Consider the following 13,725-nt stretch of genomic DNA (forward strand, 5'->3'; position numbering starts at 1 on the left):
AAATGGAAGCAGCTGAAAACTTCCCCAAGATCGACACCAGGGGGCAGCAAAGCAGAAGGAGAAGCAGCTTACTGGCTTTCTGCTAAAAATCAAGCATTGATGTTCAGCTACAACCAGGACACCTCTGGGACAGGTTCACAGGGTGTTTATCTTGATTTCTTGTGTGTTTCTCACTGTGTGAAACTTTTCTTACCTGTTCAGATGTGTGATTATGTATTTGAAGATCTGGTAGTTGATGGAAGGAAACTTCTTCACAATCTCTCGCAACACCTCTAGCCGCTCAATGTAGTCCATGAGTTCTAACACACACACATGTACACGCGCACGCACACACACACACACACACACACACACACACACACAGGGAAACTGACATTTTACAAACAGCTTGTTTGTGTGTGTGACGATATGAATATCAAATTTTTTATTCATTAAAGAGTGAAATACTTATGGTCTTTATTTAATTAACATTTTGATGACTGGATCTAACAAAAAAATTAATTGTCCCAGAAAAATTTAATGCTACATATTTTAAAGCATATTTTAATGTAAATATTTTGATATATTTATTTTTTATGACTATTTTTCTAACTTTAAAGGGAACATATCATGCATGCAAAATCCACTTTTTCAGTTCTTAACGAGATCCAGGATTAGTTGAAAATGTTGGCCTAAATGCCACACTACAACACTGTTGGCTCTAATAAAAAAGTGAGGAGAATCTGGATCGCTTCCCACACCGAACACAATTTCTACATTTGTGTTCCCAACATTTTCCTCCAGAAGTCTTTAACAGGTGAGTGTTGCCTTCACAAGCTAAAAACAAATGCCATGTGGTCAGTTTTTATCCACAAAGCGCCTATGACAGAACACCTTGATAGTGAAACATGCCTCGAGAAACAGACAGCACTGGAAGGTCTTTGGAAAGCTAAAGGAGTTCTGCGGCAGTAGAACCAGCGACACTACTGCTGCCCAGTTTATGTCCAGACCAAGACCGGACCCTAACCAACTGTTACCGGACCGGACACAGAACTACAGACGCTGGAGAATACATCAGAGAAGCAGTGCTGGGAGCTCTTTTAAATGCTAACAGAGCTAGAACACTGGTATTGAAAACCACAACAGACACTGGAGGAAGACTGGACCCTAAACAGCCGTTACCGGACCGGACACAGATTAAGTCTATTGTTACAACTAATCATGAATCCTTTTTTACACATTTTTTGTGTACTTTGTCTAGGAGTGCAACATTTTTTTTAATAATTTTCTCCCAGTTCTGTGTAGATATCTTTGTACTCATTTTGGGTTATATTTTTCAGTTTGTTAATTTTTCACTTTAATATTTTTCTTGTCTATGACGTCACCGCATTTGCTGTGGATCTGCTAAACAAGGTCATGGCTATTCAGTTTTGTTAATCCAACACTTTTTTCCTTGCAGCAATTTTAAGATAAGATAAGATAAATGATTATTGTCATTGTCACAAGGACAACGAAATTCAAAAGGTGCCATCAGTCGGTGCACATGCCCAAAAACAAAAAATAACTGTCTCACAATTCACACACAACGCAAGAATCAACAAACTGGCAAAAAAAATAAAAAAAATAAGAACAGCCACATTCTCACATACATCATTTATGATGATTAATGGTTGTTTTTGATTGCATTTAGTTTTGTTATTGCTGTCGGGTAGAAACTGTCTCTGAGACGGTTGGTTCTTGTTCTGGTTGCTCTGTATCTTCTGCCTGAAGGCAGCAGTGTGAACAGAGAATGTCCGGGGTGAGAAGTGTCCTTTGTGATGTGTTGTGCTTTTCTTAGACAGCGGTCGCTGTGCAGGTCCTCCAGTGAGGGGAGAGGGCAGCCAATGATTTTTTGGGCTGTATTCACAACCCTTTGGAGAGCTTTCCTTTGAGCCGTAGTGCTGCTGTTATACCATACGCAGATACAGTAAGTCAGTATGCTCTCTATGGAGCACTTGTAGAAGGACACTAGCAGCTTCTCCTTGATGTTGTTCCTCCTGAGAACCCTCAGGAAGTTCAGTCTTTGCTGGGCCTTTTTTATCAGCTCCAAGGTGTTCATGTTCCATGTGAGGCCCTGCTCAATGTGGACCCCCAGGAAACGGAAATCAGCTACCCTCTCCACACATTGAGTTGTTGAGGAGCAGATTGTTCTCCCTGCACCACTGCAACAGCCGCTCCACCTCTCCCCTGTAGGTGGACTCGTCGTCTCCTGAGATGAGCCCCACCACTGTGGTGTCATCAGCAAACTTGATGATGGTGTTGCTGTGGTGGGCAGAGGTGCAGTCGTATGTGTACAGACAATAGAGCAGGGGGCTCAGCACACAGCCCTGTGGAGAGCCAGTACTAAGGCTGAGGGCAGTGGATGTATGTTTTCCCACCCTAACTCTCTGCTGTCGGTTGGTCAGTAAGCTCAGAATCCACATGCAGATGGAGTGAGGGAGGCCCAGGTCCCCCAATTTGTCCACCAGTCTGTGAGGGAGGATGGTATTAAAAGCAGAGCTGTAGTCTACAAAGAGCATCCGCACATAGCTCCCCTGCTGCTCCAGATGTGACAGAGCAGCATGGAGGGCTGTGATCACAGCGTCCTCTGTGGATCTGTTGGCTCTGTAGGTGAACTGGTGGTGGTCAAAGCCAGGAGGGAGAAGTGCTGTGATGTGACCCCGGACCAGTTTTTCAAAACACTTCGTCACCACAGGGGTTAGTGCCACTGGCCAGTAGTTGTTGAGGCAGGAGATGTGAGGTTTCTTGGGTATGGGGACTATGGTTTAAGATTTTAGGCAGGATGGGACTGTAGACAGGGCTAGGGACTGGTTGAAGATCCTGGTGAAGACTCCAGCCAGCCGATCGGCGCAGTCTTCAGGACATGTCCAGGGACGCCATCAGGTCCAGCAGCCTTCCTTGGGTTGACAGCCCGCAGTGTGCGCCTCACCTCGTGCTCCTCTACAACGAGGAGTGTGGTGTTGTGGGTTGCTTGGTGTAGTGTGGCTGCCTCTGTTGGCTTCACCTCAAAGCGAGCAAAGAAGAGGTTCAGCTCCTCTGCCAGCGTGGCGTCGCCTTCCGCAGCTGCGAGGTTGGTCCTGTAGTTGGTGAGATGCTGGATTCCCTGCCACACCTGCCTGCTGTTGTTGCTGTCAAGGTAGCCCTCTATCCTCCTCCTGTAGTCAGACTTAGCCATTCTGATGCCGCTCTTCAAGTTAGCTCAGGCTGTACTGTAGACGGTCCTGTCCCCAGACCTGAAGGCGGCATTCCTGGTCTTTAGCAGTCACTGGACCTCCTGAGTCATCCAGGGCTTCTGGTTTGGGAAGACCCGGATGCGTTTATCCACAGCTACAGTGTCAATACAGTTGCGCACGCAGTTGCAGCGGCTCATTGCTGCAACTGCTGCTTACATTTGAAATCTTGGAAAAAAAAAAAAAATTGTAGTCCAAGTTCAGTCCAAGTTCAGTTTTGCCAAAGTTGCAAGTAAACAAGTCAAAATGTTCAGTTCTAGTGTTTCTTACATCCTCCCGCAGCATCACAGCCTCTTCAAAATGTCTGGTTAAATTTTATTTTTCTTGGGAATGTACCCACATAAGTCAAGAAAGTCTGTTTGTTGAGCACTTACTGACCACTGATTCAGCAACCTCTTCCAATATCAGGAGGGATTTCTCAAAATACTGTTAGATTGAGGCGTCAGTTCCCTCTCTCTATGGAAACGATGAACACAGCAAAGCAATTAGCTCCAAATGACACTAAAATGACAACAAAGCTTACTTTAGACATACATTTTCTGTTGATTATGAGGTCCTAGCTGTTGTAAAATATTTTGACTTAAAACCAGCAACAGATTTTATAGGAAATAAATGAATAATTAGTTAATACAGATTACAAGACTGACTTGGAAATATCAGCTAATTATATTTAGAAATACATTTTTTAACTAACAGAAAGAGTTTTATTTGAAACCGGAAATTGAAATATGCAGTAGTTGTCTCAGCAGGTTTTGCTTTTTTTTATTTCCTCAATCTCCTCTCTGATCACTGCACTGTCTGTTCAGCTGCTACATTTTGTTTCTTTGCTTTACTTATTAAACGGACAGAAACAAAGACCAGCATCCACATGATCATTTTTGAAGCTCCTGTCTCTACAAGTAGCATTGAGACTTCTGCTTCTGTTAGCAGTGTGTGCTAGCTTTTAGCTGCTTTCTCGAGGATATAACTGTACTGCATGTTTTGAAATTAATTATTGCGTTTTGTTTTTGCAATTGGGGAACACATGCAAGTGCATTCAGTGACGTTTTTGACGCTTCGTTAGCTAACTCCTTAATTATGTTTAGACTTTGTTGTCATTCATACTGTGGCAACTTTAATATTTTAAAAGGTATCTGACATGCATTGACGCCATACTTAAACTATGGTCCATATTGTAAGTAGTTGGTATGGATCCACTTTTATAGACCATAAGTGAATCATTTACATGCGAAAAGGAAGGATTTAAAAGCATGATATATTCACTTTAATCTCAGATTTTGGAAGAAAAAATTCTGAGATTTAGCTCAGAAATGTTTATTTTGTTTGTTTTTTTCAGTGACCCTAATCCTCCTCCATACATTAAAACATGACAAGTATAATACTTATATTTGAATTATCCATCTTAGGATTACATATGTTGGAAAACTGATGCAGAGCAAGCTTTTCACTTTGCCTGACATTAACAGGAATAGAGTTTGGTTTAGTCCAAGAGCTACTGCATTTCACAACTTTACAAACAAGTAAGTAGTGTGATTTTTTTCTTCATACTCTGGATTTCTGAGTGTTTGTTGAACTTTAAACATCCAATAAAAATCTTCACCTTCAGATTTCTATCTTCTAAACCTTAAGATAGAAGTCAGAAATGTAGTAGGCAGACATTTCTGACAGCCTACTGCTGTCAGAAATGTCAGTTGTTAATGGATTATTGGTGGTTCTTACTTGCAGCTTCCACCAGCTCTGGGTGCAGGCTGTAGGGGATCAGAGGGTCAGGCAGGTCAGCAAAGAAAGCCTTCAGCGCTCCAGCAACAGCATTCACTGCCAGGTCCATCTCTCCAAAATCAATGCTGTGATCTACACAGAAAAACATGACACAGCAGCAGAGAGGGTTTATTTTTTGCAACACAACATGGAGAAATGCCGTGTCCAGAAAAGGCTTCACTGTATCTATCGACTTAAGGAGGTGTAAAGCAGACATTCAAGGCGATCATAATAAATGAGGAAAGGGTTAGGGCTCACCAAAATTGGACAATAGAAAATTGTAAAAAAGTTGCCTGGTCTGATGAGTCTATTTCTGCTGTGACATTCGGATGGTCGGGTCAAAATTTGGCGTTAACAACATGAAAGCATGGATCCATTCTGCCTTGTATCAAAGGTTCAGGGGGTGGTGGTGCAGTGGTGTGGGCGATATTTTCCTGGAACACTTTGGGCCCATAAGTACCAATTGAGCATTGTGTCAACGCCACAGTCTACCTGACTATTGTTGCTGACCTTAACCATCCCTTTATGACCACAGTGTACCCATCCTCTGATGGCTACTTCCAGAAGGATAACAAGCCATGTCATGGAGCACGAATCATCTCAGACTGGTTTCTTGAACATGACAATAAGTTTACTGTACTCGAATGGCCTCCACAGTCACCAGATCTCAATCCAATAGGGAATGGGAAATTCACATCATGGATGTGCAGCCGACAAATCTGCAGCATCTGCGTGATGCTATCATGTCAATATGGACCAGACTCTAAGGAATGTTTCCAGTACCTTGATGAATCTATGCCATGAAGATTAAGGCAGTTCTGAAGGAAATACGGGATTCAACCTGGTACTAGCAAGGTGTACCTAATAAAAGCAGACATTCTTACTTTTGAATAATATTTAAATCAAACTTTTAATTGACAAGAATAAATGATATATTGTTGCATAATATCTTTAATCTTCAGCCAGATGCTGGAGGGCATCCCCTCTGTCTATTGACTGGGAGGATGGACTCACCTGTCTGCCATGTCTGTCCACCTCTCTGTTTTCATAACAGTATGATGCCATATCCTCACACGTGATTGGCCACAGGCACGTGCAGAGAAGGAGAGGAGGAGTATTGAGCCTATTTTTCTTTATCTGTTTGTCAGGAAGCCTGCTTGTCCCACTCAACAATATATTTAGCTAAATATAACAATTTAGATTTAAATTAGTCTGGCTGCCCTTGGTCTAATAATGACTGAACATATTCTCAGTGCCTCTGCCTCCATGTTTTTTTTGTATTTTGTAATTTGCAAATTGTATTGAAAATTATTTTCCATACAAGTGTTCATCCAAACAAACTTTTTTCTAAATGTTCTATACATACCATCCAAGAGAAGCTGCACATACATTCTATACCTGCATTGGACAAAACAACTTTGCTACTCTGTATATTACCCAATCTACCCATACACTTACTAATTAAAAAGAAAAATTCAAAATCCAGTTTTCTTATCTGTTCTTCATCCCAATTTTAAATCTCTTCTCACTGAAAATGAACTTTAAGCAAACTATTTACAGTCTGTAGCACTATAAGGTTACCCCAAACCAACAGTATTATTCAACAAAGTCTGATCTCCAGGGTGAAATAAAACCCCACCAATTTTCCAAATAATTCTTAAATTTTCCAGATTCTAATTGGATGGAAAAAGTCAGCCTTTCCATAATATAAATATTGTGGATTACGTCTTCCCTTTTAGGAGCTTCTGCCTTCAGCCATTTCTTAGTAATGGCTTTTTTGCTTACTACCAACATAAGCCTATACATATATTTATCAGCTGCTCTTGTTAATCTTTCCATCTACATGTACAGATGTAGATGTACTCTTTCCATGTACAGAACGTCAAATACTCACCCTCTGCACCTGATCCATACAATTCTTTAAATCCTGCCAATAGGGTACCATGTAGGCACAATCCCAAAACACATGGAAGTGACCCGCTCTGTCTTTTCCACATTGCCTCCAACATCTTGTATCTTGGTATTTTCTTTGTGCTGGTGTAAAGAAATATCTTACAATATTCTCCCATACAAACTCTCTCCATGAAAGGGAACAAGATGTTTTCCATTGCTACCCACATATCTCCTCCCAGCTCTCCTTTGACAGTCCACAGTTAGCCTCTTTTTTCCATCTTACTTTTATGCATGTTGTATTGCTTTTCTTAAGATTTTCCAATCCTGTGTACAATTTAGAAATTATTTTCTTCCCCACCTTCGATTCATTTGCTGAAATAAACATCTTAAAATCCCCGATTCCAACTCAAATACCATTTGTTTTGGACTATAAGCCACTATTTTTTTCCTGGTGCAGTTTGGTGCAGCTTTTATGTGGATTTTTCTTCAACCACTAGGGGGCTCTTTAGCAGAAAGTGAATCATTGGAAGTCAAAATTGGAAATCAAAGAAGAAAGTGTTAATTTTCATTTAAAACAAGCACATGCTAGCAGCAGGCACGGCGGAGAAATTTCTTCAAACTCATTCCCCCTCATCATGGAAACCACACGAAGAAGTTCATATGATGCAGCTTTTAACTTGAGGGATATCGATCTGGCAGTACAGATCGATAGCTGTTGCACATAAGCTAGGTGTGAACGAGTCTATGGTTTGTTGGAGACAGAGGGCTGCGTCCTTAATAGGAGATTTATTAAGGATGCAGCCCTCTGCTGCGTCCTTAATAAATATCCTATATGTACGTTTGTTATGGACCTTTTTTAAAAAAACTTTGTGGGTGCGGCTTATAGTGAGGTGCACTCTATAGTCCAGAAAATATGGTAAATTAATCTTCTTTTTCCCCCCCAAAATATCAAACAAACAGCTTGAACATTCTGCAAAGTATGACAGCAGAAGAAGTAGTACTGTTCAGGCCAAAATAAAACACAAACAGAAATCAACAAAATGCCTGTCACAATCCTGATTCTATTGCAGCCCATCACATATTCCACGTATCTTTTTATTGAGATATTAAATTCAACAGTGTATGTCCTCTAATAGAATTGCCTTTGGGAACTGCAGTTAACATGTTCTTCAGTCACTTGTACCTTCATCCGAGATGTTCAAATCCTTGGCATACTTAATGAAGGGATTCAGATGAACTCAAACAAATCCTGTTTGCCCTTTAATACGTATGTAATCTTTTCCAGAGGGAGGGCAGATCCATTTCCATATTTGATTGGTTACTTTTTAAACAACGGTTTAACAACAATTTGACAAGTTATAATTCACACCCTTGACTGGTGCACATGGGCAGATATTATAGACTTTACGCAAAGAGTTCATCGCAGAGGCAACTAAAATCAATCAATAAAAAAATCCTTTCTGAATATGGACACTGAACAAAATGCGTCTTGCTGACTGGGAGCTGGCAGCATGTTGAAGAGTTATGGACTGGACACTTTGGAGCATCTGGTTCAGAAGAGCATTCAAAACCTTTGGTTGAAATGGCGCATTTAATTCCAGTCTCCAGTACAGACCAGAGAAAACTAAAGAAAATGCAATGTTGTATTAATCCATTTATAGTCTAAACAGAGGAGCCGGCAGTTTATCTTGAGGAAATAAATAAAGATGCATTAGTTAATTAGAGCGTAACATGCACAACTAATGCGGACGCGGCTCCGCTGCTCCAAAGAATTAAACTTAACTCATCCTGCGGTTTTAACAAATGGAGCTGGAAGACGATACCCTACCGCGCTCAGGACGAGAGCGACATGACATCTGTCCGTTTCAGAGAAGCAAAGCCACGCAAAAAAATCCTCATAAAAGCGCATGTCTGGACCTGGCACAGTGTAAAAGAAAGTTCAATTGATCGATTTGGATCAGACAGATCCAACTGACTGATGAACTAGCGCAGATTTCTATGCTGATGCGACCAGGAGGAATTTGTGAGGCTGAGCGTTCAGACCGCAGCAGGTGAAGTGCTTGTAATTTAAGTCGTTTAATTTAATTTATTATGCTATTGGGGCCACAGTCAGTGGTTTGTGTCACTACCGAGAAAAAGTTAGATGTGTTTATGTTTGATTGGATTTAGCTGAATATTAACTAAACTGCATAAAAATGCTACTAAATAGCCTATGATGATTATAATTTGTAAAATAAAATAGTACATGACCGATTTTTTTAATGCTGTTGTCAAAATGACGAAGAACAAAAAGGTCTAGCGTGACCTCTGCCTGCAGCAGTGCCACTCTCACCCCCTCCCTTCTCAATTTTCCTAATACTTTAGATCTGTTAACTGAGTTAAGCATCTCATTCACATTAAAAGAGGCCAACTTTAATACCTTTTTCTGTGTTGTAACTCTATGTAGCTCCTTATTTTCCACCTTTATACCTTGAAGGACCTTTAGACTACAGATAAACAAAGTAATAATGAACACACAACTGAACAATTTTAGAACGTTCACTGAAGAACTCGTGACTAGCAAAAGAACTTCCAAGAGTAGGGTCTGCATTTTGACCCTTTTTGAGCCATGATGATACCTGCCCAAAAAGATTTCCTCTCCCTGCCAGAGGGACTGGGCCCTTTCTGTTGCAGTTAGCGTTGTTCATAATTACTCCACAGCTCTAATGTTCACAACAAAGGGGAGAATGCCCCGACCCCAGTGAAAAAATTCCCTCAGGAAAAAATTCTGTTAATTTGACTGGAATTATCATTCACTAAACCCCCTGTTTCTCCTCTCAAACTTGAATAGACCCATTCAAAAAAACTAAAAGATCTTAAATACCTCTTTTAAAAGACAGTGGTCCTTAAATCTTATCTTGACTTCTCTCAAAACATTGCAGTCGTTGTTTGTATCCTTTAACTGTATCTCTGGGTGTCCGTCCTTTCCGATGGTCTTCCAAGTTAGGCGTCAGATCTTCTCCAAGCTGTTCTCCGCTGGTCTGGTCACCCCCACCCAGGGCCGGCCCAAGGCATAAGCAAACTAAGCACAACTAAGTTTAGGGCCCAAGGCCCACCAACAGGCCCCCTGAGTGGATCTGATTTTTTTTGTTGTAATAATTTCTATGTCATTATAATATCAAAAACACACAATTTCACCATGAGGTGATTTGTTTTCCAATAATATATATTTTTTATAATGTATTTAGGAATCATTATTTTATGGATAAAAGAAAAAAAGAAATTGCTCTTGGGGTCCCTGGTGGCCGTGGAAGGTACCTCACACTTTGTCAGTAACATGAGCTGCCGTGCAGAGCATCCAAACATCCAAAGCTCCGGTCAGAAGTTAAGTTAGCAAAACTATGTCTCAAAAAAGGAGTTATCCTTCACGGAGGGAGAAAAGAGGACGAATGGGAAAAAAAGCCAAGATAAAGGTTTGTTTTAATGTGTCTTAGTAATGTAATGTCAAGTCAAAGATTTTTAAAGCTGCTAATAGAAAATTACCTGGAACGGTCCAGTTCAACAGCTAAACATTTATTCTAGGGTCTTTGTGTATGTGTGAAACTGAGTTTAAACTTTAAATGAGTTGATTCTCATGGTGGCTCTGTATATTTCTGAGGTATTTTTGGCTTCAAACCGTGTTTGATAGGGTTTGATAAGAATAATTAAAACTTCTCAATGTTTGACATTGTCTAGCAAAATGTTTTAACGTCAGGCTACATAGCTGCTACATCGATGAGCTGCTCTACGCTGTAGTTGTGGATTTGTTGTTTGCTGCTGAGCATAATCATTTTGTGGCTAAAACAAACATTATTTTGACATCAACTTCTGTGTTATGTGACACTTCTGTTAAAATCATTTGAAGGCTCAGAATCAGTCCAGTACCAGTACTGGTCCACATTCTCAGGGGAGAAAGACTCACCAGGTATAAATTACATTTTTAGCTATTGGAGTTATGCTTAAGAGAAATTTATTTAATCAAAGAATCTCATGAAAATGTGTGTAGGGCTGCACCGATTGCAGTTTTCTGGCCAATCCCTGGATCTTTAAAGAGCCTGACCTGCTGATTTTGATTTTGGTTGATATGAATATTTTTTGTCTGAAATGTCGCTAAAAATAGCTAGAAAGTCACTTAGTTGGCAACAGTGGGGTGAATATTGTTAACTGCAAACGTGCAAACCTGACCCGATTGATTTTTAAACCTTTGCTGATGAAGATAAGATCAGGGGATAAGATGGGCTTCGCGTGTAAGTATCGGCCAATCACGATCCCCAAAATTAAAGAAATCGGCGCCCAGAAATCAACTGGTTGATAAATCAGTTGGCAAATAAATGTATCCTATATTACTAGAGGTGTGCCAATAGATCGGCCACCGATCATAATCGGCCGATTTCCATGAAAAAGTGTATGTGTAGGGTACTGTCTCTTGTTGCCGATCACCAAAACAATCACGTTTATCTCACTTCGCAGCCTGCGTGTGCAGCTTATCTCATCTTTCCTTCACATTGCGCAACCGCGCAGAAACAAATCTTGTCGTGTGGAACTTTAACGCTCTGAGAGTGAATGGGGAAGTTTGCACGTTGTGGAGGAAAATTACCTCGGGGGTTAAGCACGTCAAAATGCATCAACACAACGAATCTAATATGACATTTAAAAAACAAGCACTTGACGGAGTTTGGCTACATCGAGGCTCAACGCAAGGAAAAACATGACATCCGGAGTGGCCAGATAGCAGGTAAAGCAGCGCACAACTACAAACACTCACCCATATTAGCATGATGATCAGAAAGCTAAACAAATAACCCGAAAAATAATTCAAGTCTTTGAGCTGACGGTGAAAGACGCTGGATCCGCTCTTGCTGTTGAACCGCCACTACGCTCTACTGCTAGTAATATTTCACATACGGAGCGCATTTTCTGCTCCTCCCGGAACGTCTGCTGAAATTGCAGCATGTAACGTAAACAACAATAACAACAACAAGGATTTCACATATTAAAACTTTCGCTATGTCCAAACATGAGAGATAATTTATGTATAAATAAATAAATAAATAAATAATAATCAATCTCCTCTCCTTCCTCCTCTGTTCTGCAGAATTACTTCGCTCAGTCAGAAACAACCAATCAGAGCCAGCATTAATCAGCTAGCCATGCTCTCAGGAAGTTTTGATTCAGTAAACCATGATTGTTTATTTTGATGCAACCTGCATTGGACTTTGAATGAATGTTTCTCTCTTTTACATTATTTGATATAGGCAGTGTGTGATTTATTTGACTCGTGTATAATTTAGGGTACAGAGAACCTTACTGTTAAATGTTGTTTAACTGGTTGCAGGTTTTCCAGTTGTTCTTTTGACTGAGTAGCTTCTGTATTGTGCCTGCAAGTATGTTGCATGTTTATGTTAATTAGGTGAATTTATTACCAGATCATTTTTTAATTTTGCCAGATCACATAGTATCATTTATAACTAACGCGAAAAATAAACAGTCAAATCAGGTGATCGGCTAAGATCAGTGATCGTATCGGAATCGGCAGCAAAATCCTGATCGGAGCATCCCTATATTTTATACATGTATATAATGTAAACAGCACTGCCTGAGATGCAATACGTTTATAGCAGGCTCTGAAGCTCATAAATTTTGTCACTATAGATCTCGATGGTGAATCCGAGTAGGGATGCAGATCTAGAGCCTAATGAGTTCTAAATCTGGAAGGTCAAAGACGGCTTCTGACCGAGTTTCTTTCTCAAAATGTTCTCTATAAATTCCGTCATCGATCCGACTCCGTCCTCTGCACCCTCCTTGAATCCATGAATCCAAACATTCTCCCTCCTTGAACGTCCCTCCTGATCCACAAGCTGTGTTTCAAACTGTTTCTGTAGCTCCAGGAGCTCAATTGTAGCATCCTCAATGTGTTACAAACGCTCCTCCTCTTCTTCTATGCATTATCAATCTGGTGTTATGTCGATCAGCGTTTTCCCATCAGACACGGTCTTGTGCAAAATCCTGTTCCCCTGTGAAAATCTGTTCCCACTGCAGCCAGAGAGGATCCGTTCATGTTCATGGCACTTCTGATCCATTTCTCGGTAAAACAACTCATGTAATCATCATGTCAAGGTTGTAACATTCAGTTTAGTCGGCTGCTAACAAAATTCTAAACTAAATAAATACACGAGGTCTTGTGTGGAGGTCTCCTTACACTGTTTTGTGTTGTTTTTTTAATGGTCAAGAGAATCGTTTTTTTTCCTACTTTTGTCACTCCCGCTTGACAAAAAGAGTAAGTCACTAAACAGTTTTCCAACACATTTTGTGAATTTATCATTTTTCATAGCTAATATAAGAGGAGGGAATCTGGCTAATAGCAGGGCATGAAGATTAGACTTCCTGAAAAGACGAGAAAATCCCCTTCTAATGTAAAATATGACAGATTACTGGATAAAGGAAATTTCTAGTTATTTTTTCACAAACTCTGCAACTCTGCTTATTCCTCTCATCATCAACAACAAATCCTGTAATTGTGGTAACATTTGCTCTTTATTTGCCAAAGTTATGAGGGGGAACCATATATTTTAGCTGCCTGAAATAATCCATTCCCCCTCTATGACATGGGAACAAATTAATTTGCCAGCATTTCACACAAGAACGGTTCCCGCTGTGTCTCCTTGCTGGCGGCAAAATATGCGCGCGCTTGTATGCAGGGGCGCTGCCAGGAATCTTGGGCCCCATGACAAAAAATTAAATTGGGCCCCACACGCAGTTGCTGTTACAATTTTTGAGTCTATCTGACCCATCAAAAGCGTCACAATTT

General features: G+C 40.5%; 1 protein-coding gene across 1 annotated transcript in view; it reads right to left on the minus strand.

Moving 5' to 3' along the window:
- arhgap5 (Rho GTPase activating protein 5) overlaps positions 1-13,725 on the minus strand; it is a 101,591-nt gene that overhangs the window by 5,541 nt on the left and 82,325 nt on the right. Inside the window, exons 5-6 of the mRNA XM_023353254.1 lie at positions 4,968-5,099; positions 194-299 (exon numbers count right to left, since the gene is read on the minus strand). Coding sequence (XP_023209022.1) covers positions 194-299; positions 4,968-5,099 — 238 coding nt within the window. The remainder of the gene's footprint in view (positions 1-193; positions 300-4,967; positions 5,100-13,725) is intronic.

This window comes from Xiphophorus maculatus, chromosome 19 (assembly GCF_002775205.1).
Source record: "Xiphophorus maculatus strain JP 163 A chromosome 19, X_maculatus-5.0-male, whole genome shotgun sequence".
NCBI classification, from domain to species: domain Eukaryota; kingdom Metazoa; phylum Chordata; class Actinopteri; order Cyprinodontiformes; family Poeciliidae; genus Xiphophorus; species Xiphophorus maculatus.